This window comes from Camarhynchus parvulus, chromosome 2 (genome assembly GCF_901933205.1).
Source record: "Camarhynchus parvulus chromosome 2, STF_HiC, whole genome shotgun sequence".
NCBI lineage: Eukaryota > Metazoa > Chordata > Aves > Passeriformes > Thraupidae > Camarhynchus > Camarhynchus parvulus.
In genome coordinates, this window is record NC_044572.1 from 89,935,487 (window position 1) to 89,948,138 (window position 12,652).

At 45.9% G+C, this 12,652-nt stretch overlaps 1 protein-coding gene across 1 annotated transcript in view; it reads left to right on the forward strand.

Moving 5' to 3' along the window:
• Positions 1-1,037: 1,037 nt before the first annotated feature.
• The window catches only part of GABBR2 (gamma-aminobutyric acid type B receptor subunit 2), a 457,140-nt gene continuing 445,525 nt past the window's right edge, over positions 1,038-12,652 (forward strand). The window contains exon 1 of the mRNA XM_030971306.1: positions 1,038-1,836. Coding sequence (XP_030827166.1) covers positions 1,528-1,836 — 309 coding nt within the window. The 5' untranslated portion in view covers positions 1,038-1,527. The remainder of the gene's footprint in view (positions 1,837-12,652) is intronic.

Below are 12,652 nucleotides of genomic sequence, written 5' to 3' on the forward strand. Positions count from 1 at the left end.
GATGAAACAGATCAGCGAACTGCTGCTCTGGGACTCTGCAGACCATGGATCTGGGTGGGCAGTGTGAACGTGTTCTCTGGGGTGGGCAGATAGCCTGGGAGCAACGCAAAAAGTCTTGGGCTGTCTATGGGATATGCCCCACAGCCACTGAGATATGGAAACAATTACTTCGGAGAACAGGCTATTCACAGGGTTGCGACAGCCCTCGGGAAAGCTGAGAGTCCTGCCGCAGCCTTAATATTTTTCTTTCTTATATATATATATATATATATATATATTTTTTTTTTTTTTTGTAACTCGAGCGGTGTCAGGCTCCTCAAAAACCCGCCAATTCTGCGGGAAAAAGAAACCGGTTAAAAAAAAAAAACAAACCAAAAAAACCAAACCAAAAAAACCCCAAACCCCACGACTTCAGCTCTAGCGAAAGGCGCCGCTCCTGCGTGCCGCAGAGCTGCCGTGGCCCGGGCTGGCTGCGCGTGTGCGTGTGCGGGGTGCCGAGCCCGAGTGGGAGCGTGTCTGCGTGCCGCGTGTGAGGGCGGGGAGAGTGCGCGGAGCCCGCCCGCGCCGGGCAGCGCTGCCAGCGCGCTCCGTGCGTGTGCCAGCGGGTCGCGCGTGGGGACAGCCCGCGGGCCGCGGCCGCCGCCGGCCTCCCCTGCCCGCCCATGGGCAGCGGCCGCCGCTCGCACCTCCCCGCGCCCGCCTTGGCAGCTCCACCTGGAGAAGGTGCCCGACCCGCAGGCGGCCAACGCTGATGCCGTGAAGAGGGAGCTCGGTCCGGCCCCCGCCGCCGCACACTTTGCTGTGTCCCCGGCCGCGCATCCTGCCCGGCGGTTCTGCCCGAGCCGGAGGAGGGGCGCAGGCGGCACCCCGCGCCCGCGGCGGGGGCTGCCCCGGCTCCCGCGGAATGCGGCACTAGCACCCCCGCCCCGGCTCCGCTCCGCTCCGCTCCCCTCCTCCGCCTCCCCGGCTCTAGGGGGGGGCCTTTTCCTCATCGTCGTTTTCTGCCGGAGCATCCCCTTTTTTTTCCCTTTTCACCCTTTTGGAGGAGGAGAAGGAGGGGGAAGGAAGGAAGTGTTCAATGAGGGCTGCTCGGCTCCCCCCCCCGCGCCTGAGAGGTGCTGTCCCTCCCTGAGAGGAGAGGGGGGAGAGCTGCCGGGGAGGCAGAGGCAGGTCCCGCTCCCTTGCTGTGCCGCCGGGGAGAGCGGAGGAGGGTGGTGGGCAGAGTGTCTGTGTGTGCGTGGTGGTGGCGGTTATTTATTTATTTATTGCTCCTGGTGGTTGCAGCTGGCAGACCTGGGAAGGAGTAGGCGCCATTGCCAGAAGGATTATTGCCAGGGGAGGGGAGGGGGGGGAAGAGAGAGGAGACCCCGAGGCTCCCGAGGAAGCGGAGAGAGGCAGATCTTTTCCTCCCGCCTTGGCTTCTGCCGCCGAGGGATGCGCCCAGACTGAGAGGGGCTCGGCTCTCTTCCGCCGCTCAGCCCGTTCCCCCACCCTCAGTCCTCCTCCTCCTCCTCCCCATCCAGCAGCATGCATCCCTCTTCGCGGAGACCGGCCGCTGCCACCTCCAACCCTGCCATGCTACTGCTGCTCCTGTGCCTGGGCTGGGCGCCGCCGGGCTGGGGCTGGTCGCGGGGCAGCTCCCGGGGGGCGGCCGGGCTGCGCCCCAACGCCACCACGCCGATCTCCATCATGGGCTTGATGCCGGTCAACCAGTCCGAGGAGGAGAGCAGGATCACCCAGGGAGTGCTACCCGCCGTGTATCTGGCCATGGATCAGATCCGCAATGAGTCCCTGCTCAGCCCCTATTACCTGGACCTGCTGGTCTACGACACGGAGGTAGGGACCGCCGCGGGCCCCGCGCCGCCGGGCGCAGGGGGAGGCGCCGCCGCCCAGTCCCGGGGCGCTGCGGGTGCAGGGGCGCAAGGGCAGCGCGGACGCCCGGGCCGGGCTGCGGCTGCCGGCGGGGGCCGTGCGCGCCGCCTCCGAGCCGCCTTGCCCGCCCGGCCCCGCAGGCTGCCGGCAGATGTGCGGGGACCGGCGGCGGAGGGGGGGACGTGGGGCCGGCGGGCCGTATCCTGCCCGCCCGGTGTTATAAGGAGCGGCTGCCCCGGCAGCTGGGGCTCGCCCCGCCGCGCCAGGAGCGCCCCTGTCCGGGAGCCGCCTGCAGTGCGGGGGTGGGCCCGGACGGGTGCCCGGGCGGTGGGGGGTTCTCGTGGCGGTGGCTGGGATCCGCTGCCCTTGGCACGCACGTACACCGGTGGGAGGAAAGCCGCCTCGCCCAGCGGAGCCGCGGCCGCATCCCTGTGCCAGCCGCCACCCGCTCAGCAACAGATGCACTCCGGGCGCTCCGCTCCCCCGCTCCGCCAACGGGCTCACGCTGCCAGCCCGGCTTATCCCATGCGGCGGCGGGACACGAAGGACAGCGATCGCAGCTGTAGCTTGAGAAGGAGGAGGAGGAGGAGGAGGGGAGGCTCTGGCAGGGGTTGGCTGAGATGCCCCCCGTGCCTGCCCTCCGGCGGGAGCGGCTGAGGGCTCGCCCGGGGGTGCGCGGCGGGCGGGCGGCGGCGGCGGGGCGCGGAGGCGCTCGCTTCTCGGGAAGAACTAAATTTGCAGTGCCCGTCCCCGCGGAGCGCTGCCAGCGCGGTGGGATGCCTGCCCCCGTTCCGGAGCGCTGCCAGCGGCCGGTTCAGGGCTGGGAGAGCGGGGAGCCCGGCTGAGCGAGGAAACACACTCCCTTTACCTGGGAGAGGGAGGCAGGGAGCGAGGCGAGGGCTTTGTCGAGCTGGTTGCCACTACCAGCCGCCCACAACTGCCTTTGGTTTTTGTTACAACTTCAGTACCTGTGTGTTTGCGGAGGATACGCGCGGCTCCGGTACCGGGGCTCCCCTGAAGATGGCAGTCGCTTCTTGTGCAATGCTGGCGCCGGGGTTCGCTTCCAAGACAACCCCCGGTAAAGCAAGTGCCTGCTGAAAATCTTGCCGACTGTGATTTAAGGAAGCCCCTGTCTGCTCCCTTTGGGTTCTCGGGGTCCTGGGGGAACAAGCTGAGAACAGCAACGACAGGCTGTACTGCTTCGTGACAGTGTTTCCGTCCCTGAAATGACTACCGAAGGCGTCTCCTTCCAGGGTGGCTGCTTTTTATTGACATACATTTGTCATAGTGTGGTTTTTTAAGATATCTCTGAGCAGAAATGCATGGAGGGCAATACTGCTGAAGATGTCACTTGGGAAGAAGCAGGCTGCCATCCTGTTGTGTTGTGTGAACAAGACTAGATACTGGCAGGGAATACAGGCGAGATCAACCTAGAGTAGCTGCTTGTTTCCTTAAAAAAATGAATCTCAGGGAACTCTGCAGTTGTAATGAAAAGAATTATGGGGATTTTCTGAATGGTATTACCTGTCTCATAAAGTGAGATGCATGTCAGGAAAAAATCACAGGTCTCCTAATCCTGTTTTCATTATGTTACTCTATATTAGTTTTTCCCTTGGATAGAATTATTACAAAATATGCATAGGAATTAGAGGAGCCTAGGCAGGATGTCCCTTCTTCATACAGTAATATCTTAATCAATCAGGTGCTGCGCTTTATTGCAGTCAAAATATTGTGACGTTCTTCATAGCAATTTTGGGTTCTAGACTAGGTAGTTATCATAAAAATATTCAGGAGAAAAATTACCCTGTTTGTTCTGGAATGAGTATAAGTTTCTTAAAAATTGTGTTTTTACTGCTTGATATTCCAGGGACATAAAAAATCAGGGTCATGTTGCCAGCTTGCTGTGTTGCTTTGAATGCTTTTAGGCAATTAATAAATGGATGGTTGTGGAATGCTAAGTCGGGCGAACATATATGTCTGGAGTACAGTTGGGTCATTATTACTGCGTGCTTAATAGTGACAAGTAAATAAGTTAGTGTCCACAAGGAGTGCTAGATTGACTGCACCCAAACGGAATGGATCAGTGCCTGGAATAGCCATTAAATACCTAATGGCAGCACAAACTTTCTCCCTCGGTTCAGGCATTACCTTTTTCCTTCGGTGCACTTACGGTAAGCAGGAAGGTAGCTGGCTCATCATGCCCACTTGATTCTCAGCCTATTTTCTGAAACTGCCAATAAATAGATATGCCTGAAGGGCCTGGATCCTTATCATTGCATAATCAGAGACCAGGGAGTAGCTCTCCCTCTCAGGGCTTCACAGGTGGTGCTTGTGACATTGTTGGCTCTTGAAAGAGAAAATGTAGAGCCTTGAACACATGGGATTTTTTAATAGCTTGAGAAATAATTGCAGTATATTTATAATGCTTAGGAAATGTATGGCAGTGATTTACTAACTCATGTATTCTCCCTTGTGTCTCTCCAAAATCCCTCATTGTTGCAGTCTGATCCTTGTATTACAATTTTCCGTAATGCTTTAACTAAGTCCTTGTGAAAAACAATAATGAAAATAAACAGACTAGATTGTTTTTTAATTTTTTATTATGCATTCAGGTTCATTCTGTCAGGATTGAACTGAATACTTTGTCTGGCTTGACAGTTCTGGTTTCTATAAGGAAGCATCATAATGCCTTTACTTTCTGACCAGCCATCTGAAGAACTGCAGTGTGCCTTCTAAGGTCAACTGTTGTTTGTCACCACTTGAACTCATTAACCTTTGAGGACGTGAGCAGCAGCTCTAGTGTTTTTCAAAGCATTTAAATTGAATTAAGCACTTAAGTACAATGTTTAGTTTATGACTCAGTCGAGATTGTGTGAATTACATCTTTGTTATGAAATATGACCACAGGTTACATCACATACAAAAATGCAGAGGCTTCTGTCCTGGGTATTTTTTGATCTTTAAATGTGCTCAGAGTGTGATCCTGATCCAGTCTATTTTTCTACTTCATGGGCATGTGTTTATCTATTTGGGCATTCCTATGCAGACTCAGCCAATAAAACGAAGCTCAAATGTAGGCATTTGCAGAACTCTGGTCTAAGTGACTCTACTTCGTGCTGTTCATTTCGATGAGAGTGGGAGTCTCTCTCTAGATGAGACTCTTGGGTAAAATTTCATAATTGTGTTATTTTAGAAACTCAAAAATTTATAAAGTGATCTCTAAAGAGTCTCATCCAAACCCCATTGAAATTAATGGCAGTAAATGCACCAATTCCAGCAGCCCTTGGACCAAGTCCTAGAAGTTAAGGGTGCTTGATAGCTTATGGCTTCAGATCAACAATCATGATACAATATTTCTTTTCTTTTTTTCCATCCCTGTGACTATAGCTTTAGTTGGTTGAAAAAGAAAAGAAATATTTTGCAAAATAATGAAAGAAAAACCTCTACAAAGACTAGATACAGCTCAAGATGCACATAAATGAGGAAAGATGATTTCAACTTAAGCACCCTGACACACATCTGTTAGAGGAAAAAAGCATAATAACCGTAAAAAAAAAAGGAATTAATCATTCTAGTGGACCCTATTATAAATGTTAAAAGTATTTGATTTGCATCAGGCAGAAACTGACCATATAGTAACTGGAGGAAGAGGCATTGTGGAAGAAGGCAAGGGAAGTTAATGGAAGTTGGATATCTGTCCTTCTACATCTGGACATCTTCCCTCAGATATGCATTGGATTTTCTGATTTCTTGTAGGAGCAGTGCTGCAAGTGGTGCACAGACAGTATGAGTTTGTTTTGAATCTAAACATGCATAGTCAAGAAAGCACTTGTTTCTGAAAATCAAAGTGAGTTTTGACATGCTAAAAAAAAAATTTCCTGAAGTAAGTGGGTGTATTATCACAAAGAGGAAAGAATATTTGTACTGGGGAGATGAGATTATTTAATTTTCTCTAACTACAACAAACACCTTGTGGTAAGCATGATATAATCTCATTTTTGTGAAATAATACATTCTAATACCTTTAAATAGTGAGTTGGCATAGAGGGATGAACTGCGGAAAATGCACAGGACTCCACAAAATCTGAAGAAAAATGTGAGCTTATTGATGTTTGAGGCATATTTGCCTTTTTCTATTCTGTAACTAAGTAGAAAGTGCCTTTCCTAATTAATCTGACAAGAAATTACAGTCTAGGTGTAGTATGTGTAGACTTTATCTAGTTTCCTTTTTCTTTTTTACTAAAAAAGTGCATGTTTTCAGTAAAACTCTCAAAGCTTAACAAAGACCATGCACCCATCTGAGTCATTCTTATCAGCTGTTCTGAGTTTTAAAGGACCCTGAGCCCCCAAATAAAGATGCCCCTTCCAGAAAGTCCTATCATGAGTGGTGTCAACAAAACCCACTCACGTTTTGTTGCTGCAAGTGGAAGTAAGAAAACTGTTCACTTTTGCTGAGTATGGGGAACACATTCCAGAAACAGGAGAGCAGGTTTGTGTCAGTGGTACAGAATAAGGTGTGTGTGCACTGGAGCTCCACAAGGTGGTTCTCAGAGAGGGACAAACAGCTACTGGTTGCTGTATGAAGAATTCCACCATTACTGTAACAGGGCTGAGCAGGGGCACCTCTACCCCCTAAAGAAGTGCATGTGATGTGTTGGTTAGGCCCTCTATCTTAGGAGGCATTGATCCATGTCCCTCCATGGATTTGCAAGAGGAAGCATGATGTACCAAAGTCACGTGGGGTTTCTGGGGTGAGCCCTGTCATGCTTGTGAGTGCTCTGAGCACTAAATTGTCTGGAGCCTTATTTTGATTTCTGGAGTGCTCAGAGTGGCACAGGTGAGGCTGTGTTGTGGTCATCTAAGGGTAACAGCTGAATACACAGGAGAAGTCAGGGTCTGAAAGAGGGTAAGTTAACAGCAGACAGAGCTGGCAGACATTTGTGTCGTCAGGTGAGCATGTGTCTGGCATATGTTGAGGCAGTTGGGTAATTTCTTACCTTTAAATATTACTGAGTACTTGTGCTGTCTGATATTTGCAGAGAGGGAGGCATTAAAATGCGCCGCGCTGCGTGTAATGGTGCCAGTCACTGTCTGCTCTGCTGGTGACACTCTGCTTGGAAGGGACATCTTTAAATAGTCACTGTCCCCTCTGACTTCCGAGTAACATGACTCCAATATAGCCTCCTTTTGCTTTAGAGTTTTGTAAACTTGGAGGGAAGAATCTGAAAGTTAAGTGTTTATGTTAATTCCATGCTGGCTTCTCTGCTGATGTTAAGGTGTGGGTGGGGAGAGGAGAGAAATCATGTATTCACTGCACCCACTCCTCTGGGTGCGGATCCCAGACCTGCAGAGTGTATATCCTCTAAATATCTCTGCAAAGAGATTAAAACCAGTTTTTGGCATATGTCTTGCAATCTCTTGTATAACTTATCCTATGCATACTGCAAAACACACTCTCATGGAATCTTTACATTCAAATGCCAAACGTGCTCCATCAGCACGGAAAAACTATTTTTTGGACTAAATCTAGGAAATAGTATTTATTTGCATTTGGAGAAGGAGTAGAAAGGCCCTGTCCTCTTACATCAGCCAGAGTTAATTACTCAAGTTTGTGGAAAAGATGGGATGTAACATCCTGGTGATAACTGTGAAGAAAATATTTGTAAGAGGAAAATGGAGAGGAAGGAGCTAGATGAGGGAGATTTAATGATAGCATTCACAAAGAAAGTTGTTGATATGCTATTTATATTGTTTTAATTTAATACAAGTTACTATTTAGAATGACATCATAAATAGCATGCATTGCATGTCAAGGCTGCAAAACACCACCTTGCATTAATAATCTGAATATGATGATACATGCACATATCAAGCTTTGTTCTCTGCTTTCAATTTCATTGCTTTGTGGACATTTTCATGGCATAAGGCAGAAGAATAATGCCTTTGAGCAAACTGTAGAATCTGGGAACCAAACAAAACTCAAGTGGATACCATTGCTGTGATAGGAAAGGAGATACTTTTCCTTAGAAGGGTTGAACCACTGTATGCAGAGGTCTGGCTCAAGGAATCAAGTGGTGAAAGTTAACAGAGGAAAACCCCCCATGATTCCTTTTGACTTGGATAATTTTTGGAACAGCTGGGGTTAGCAGAGATGTGTACTGAGATCAGTGAGCACAGCTATGACTCAGTCTTGTGGAGTTGTCTTTTAATACACAGCAGCCCCATATATCCCAGGAAGCCTATTTCAGACTGTGGGATTCCAAACTGACATGATGCAGTGCACATACATCACATATTTTCAAATTTATTTTTGTACTAAGAATCTTGGAACTAAATCAGTGACAGAGCCTCTAACTTTTCAGCAGCCAGATGCACTCTGATTTGTGGGTCTAGGTGAGCTAGAAATGAGATTTGCAGTACCTTTGTGGTTCTTGGGCTGCAACGTTAATGGCCCAGTAGCCTGACTCCTGAAGCAAGCTCCTTCAGCTACACCATTGCTATGACTTAAAGAAGGTGGTGCCCCTGAGAACAGGTGGAATATGTTTTCAGTCACCCTATGTCTTCCCTTGCCATGCCACTGACACTTAGGGGATGCCTTCTTTGCTAAGCAGGGATTTCTCTACTTGCAAAGGCTTTTGCTGTGGGTAAGATCTGCTGGATTTGGGGACTGCTTGATACTGCCTGCTGAGTGGAAATGGGGCATACTGACTGGCAAACACTTTTTTAAATTTCATTTTTTCCCCTTGTGATGGAATAGCCATGTAATCTCATTGCTAAGTCAGTGATTAATGATCAATTTCTGTGCCATTAATTTTTCATTATCATCTGCCTTTATTTCTGACAATTTTATCCATAGTATTTTTCAAACGAGTTTTCTCAAAGGTGAAAAGGAAAGCTAACAAATTAAAGAGAAATATCCACCTTCTGCCTGGAAACTATACTCACAAAGAATGAAAAATATGGGGGCTAATTCAGCAGGGATGTCCAAATTGTTGTTACTGAGGCTTCTGAGAGACGAAGGCCCAGATAATGGACTAATTGCTTTAAAGTGAACATCAAGACTTTGAGTGATAGGATTAGAAAACTTAGGTTTCCTACTATGGCCATGGTACTTTCCTTAAATAATTAATGAGTTCTAAGATCAGAGGACCATTAGGATTATCCACGTTTTACAATACAGACCATGTATTTCAGCTGAGGATTTCTGCCCACTCTGCTGCAAACTAGAATATGTACTTCAGAAAACCTTTCTGTCTTGTCTTAAGGATCCCCCAAAATCATTGTCCCTGGACAACTTTCTGTGTGATTTGTTTGTTATTTTCAACTTAATCTTTGCTGGCCCTGAAGCCATGAGAGGAGCAGCTCCAATTTTTTTTCACATACATCTCCCTCCCTGCAATACCTCATCAGCTACAGACTCAGGACATCACCAGTAAAAGAGGGGGATCAAGGCTTTCAGACTTTTATGGCTGTCTAGGGGATCCTTCCCTTTTATGAAGGACTCTGGTGGATTGGATCTTGATGGAATCAGAAAACTTCTTTGCTTTGTGAGACATAAAGTCACAGACTTTATGTGGAAACCTTATATGCTTGCTTCTTTGCAGGCTGGGTCTGCCAGGTTCATGTGCTCTGTCACTGAGTAGATGGCTCTGCAGAACATTTTTTGAATCCTTGGCTGAACTGATTTTCTTCTTCTTTACCCCCGCCTTTTTTGTAAGACCCTTTTTGCCACAATCCCCATCAGAGGAACTTATCATGTCTGATTAAGTTATTTCCATAATCTATTTTATTTTATTTATCAAATAACCACCACCACGTATCTCTAAAAGAATCTATTTGTTGAATCTTTTATATCCTTAAAGCAGTTATGTATTCTAATTTACCATTTACCTAGGGTAGGTCTCAGCTTCTGCTGCAGCTTCGTTGAACTACAGAATTATGTGAAGATTCATACACACAATAGGTGTCTAAGTAACCATTTTACATCCAAAACCTCCAGGGAGAAGTAGTAAGAGGCCCCTTTTGGGATGCTAATTAACTTCCTTTCCACTGTTTACTGCTCCTGTTTTCACAGGGATTTAAGTGTTTTTCTAGCAAAGAATAAATCTCTTTCTTTAATATCTTTAACCCTATATGAAGGGACAATTTTTGACAGACTAACACTTAGTGCAGTATAAAATATGACATGTAAAACTTTTCAAGCATTGTCATTCAGATGTGCACTCGTGTTTATCTTACCAGCACCATGTAGGTATATTTTGGTATACACATATGGTATAAAAATATTAAGTTCTGTGTTTTTGTGGGGTCTTCCATATAAAGTTCTGTAGAAGCACCTTGGGTTTTGCTTTCTGTTTTCTCCTGTGAATTTGGCAAGACTGAAGTATTAATAATTTACAGAAGGTTGATCAAGAGAGAAAGCCAAATTCCTCTCTTTTTTTTTCCCATCTACTTTTTCTAAAAATTATAAGCAGAACAAAAGCCCATGTTGTGGGTGAAAATATAATCTGGAGAGATGTGCTAGTGGCAGCAAGACTTTGTGCGATGCAGCAAAATAAAGTTCCAATAGCTGCCTGTGTATAAAGTGATACAAAAAGTTTTGCATTTTAAACTTAGCCAAGCTCCCCTCTGCTCCTCTTTTTTTTTTTTTTTGCCGAGAAGCATGCTAATAGTATCAGCTCCGCATCACTTTTTTCTTTGTTTTCTTTTTTTTTTTTTTTAAGGTTTCTAGTTAGGTCCCTGAACTAAAGATTTGCTTTCCAAAAAGCACGAAGTGATTTGCATTTTCTGTCAACAACAGTGGGAATTGCTGAATGCTCAGCACTTTAGAAAGCCAGCCCACCTATGAAAATGCAGTGCTTCTATGAGGAGGAGACCTAGAATTGCCACTTTTAATTAAGAGCAAAGGCACTCATTGTTACTTGCTTTACAGTTTCAAATTGCCTGGTGGAATAAAATGCTGATTTCATTCAGCCTTTGGGATAGAAATCCTTTCAGGATCAATGGCAGTATTAAATATCTTTTTAAATTAGATTATCGCATCTCAAGGATCTTGTAGTTGAGAAATAAGCAAGGTACAGTATTTTTAAAAAACAATCAATCAAAAAATAGTCATTTTTACAACTAACGCGTATTTGAAAATGATGTGTTTGACCTTGGCAAAAATAACAGCTTGTATAAAATAAACAAAGGGAGTGACATGGTGGGAGTACTATGTCCCTAGGGCCTTATTACTCAAGGCAGGTCTGTATGGCTGGCATGATTATGTCACTGGTGGGTATCAGGAGGTGTTATCTCAATGTCAGCAGAAGCCTTTACTGTAGTTACAGCAGCAAACATCTTTTTTTTCTAACAAAGGTTATTTAGTTAAAATGAGATAGTTTACCGAAGGGCAGAAAGTGTGTTTTCCTTAACTGCTCAAAAGTTTGGTATTATTAGAAATCATTTTTCCATCCACAATAGAGCAGGTTACAGATTAAGCCACCTCTGAGTGTTAAACTAGATAGAAAGAATTGCTGGTTTTGGTTTTTTTTCCTTCAGCGTTTTATGCGTTCTTGTGTCTTCTCAGTCTTTTGCAGTTTGTCATCTTTATTCTCAAAGTGCTGCCACTAGAATTTCATCTATTACTTCAGGAATAATCTCACCATTGCTGTAAATACTAGTAATTTTATCTCTTTTCTTCAAGCCTTCTGTTCAGAATGGAGGAAATTAATTTGATCTTTGTGTTGCACTGCTGGGAAAAAGGGAAAGGAGGCAGAGAGATTTTCAGCCTACACACAGGGAGTGAGACACTAGGGTTTGAGGCAAAACAAAATTTTCATTTCAAATGAAAATTTTAATTTCAAGATGATCTTGAAGGTCTCCCAATGTAGTCATTCTGTGAATACTGTGACGTAGATAGCCTGCACATTTGGATGGTGCTATGGGAGGTAAATAATTGTATCTGGATAGCAGTTACTTAAAAAGCTGGGGCGTGTTACAGCAGATAGTAGTATCTTGATAGTGAAGCTGCTCTTGGCAGTAGGTAGGGGCTTGGTCTCAATGTCAGAACAGGAGTTTCCTTCCACAAGAAACGTATTGGTTTCCAATACATTACCAAGGTTTCTTAGGATATGTGAGTGCTCTGTACTCTAATTACACTGAGCGATTAAGCAACAAGAGCAGAGACACGTGGGACAAGAAGGGGTGAATGATAACCTGCTTTGAAAAAAACTAACATGTGAGGCTGGGATTAGAACATCCTATAAATGTTAATGGGTGTTACTCAAGGGGGAGGAATCTGTGTGTGGGAGGCATGAGGTGACATATAGCTTAAATATATAGCCAGTCTTTAACACAGTTAATACAGTCTATAATCAAGCTTTTACATGAACTAATAACTGTTTAAGTGATTTACAGTTCAGAAATACTTATCAGGGGATTGAGAACTGAATTCTAAACGCTGTGAAATTTGAGGCTAATGTGGCAAGGAGGACAACACTGAAAAGATTCCTCCTTTTGCCTTTGGAAAGTATTGGCTGTGGATGACATATTTATGCCAGGTGTTTGGGGTTTTTTCTATTTTTAAGTTCTCAGGGATTGTGCTTCTACGAGGGAGCACAATTTCCTCCTACAGTTTCCGTCTCTGAATATTACTCAGTTTGTGTGGAACTCACAAAGGAGATGCCAACAGTGAGTCATCTGGTCACCAGCTCTGTCCTAAGGTTTTCAGCTAAATCTTGCAAAAGGTACTTTAGTGTACTGAACAGCAGTGATTGACCTTAGGTAAAACTCCCCAAAA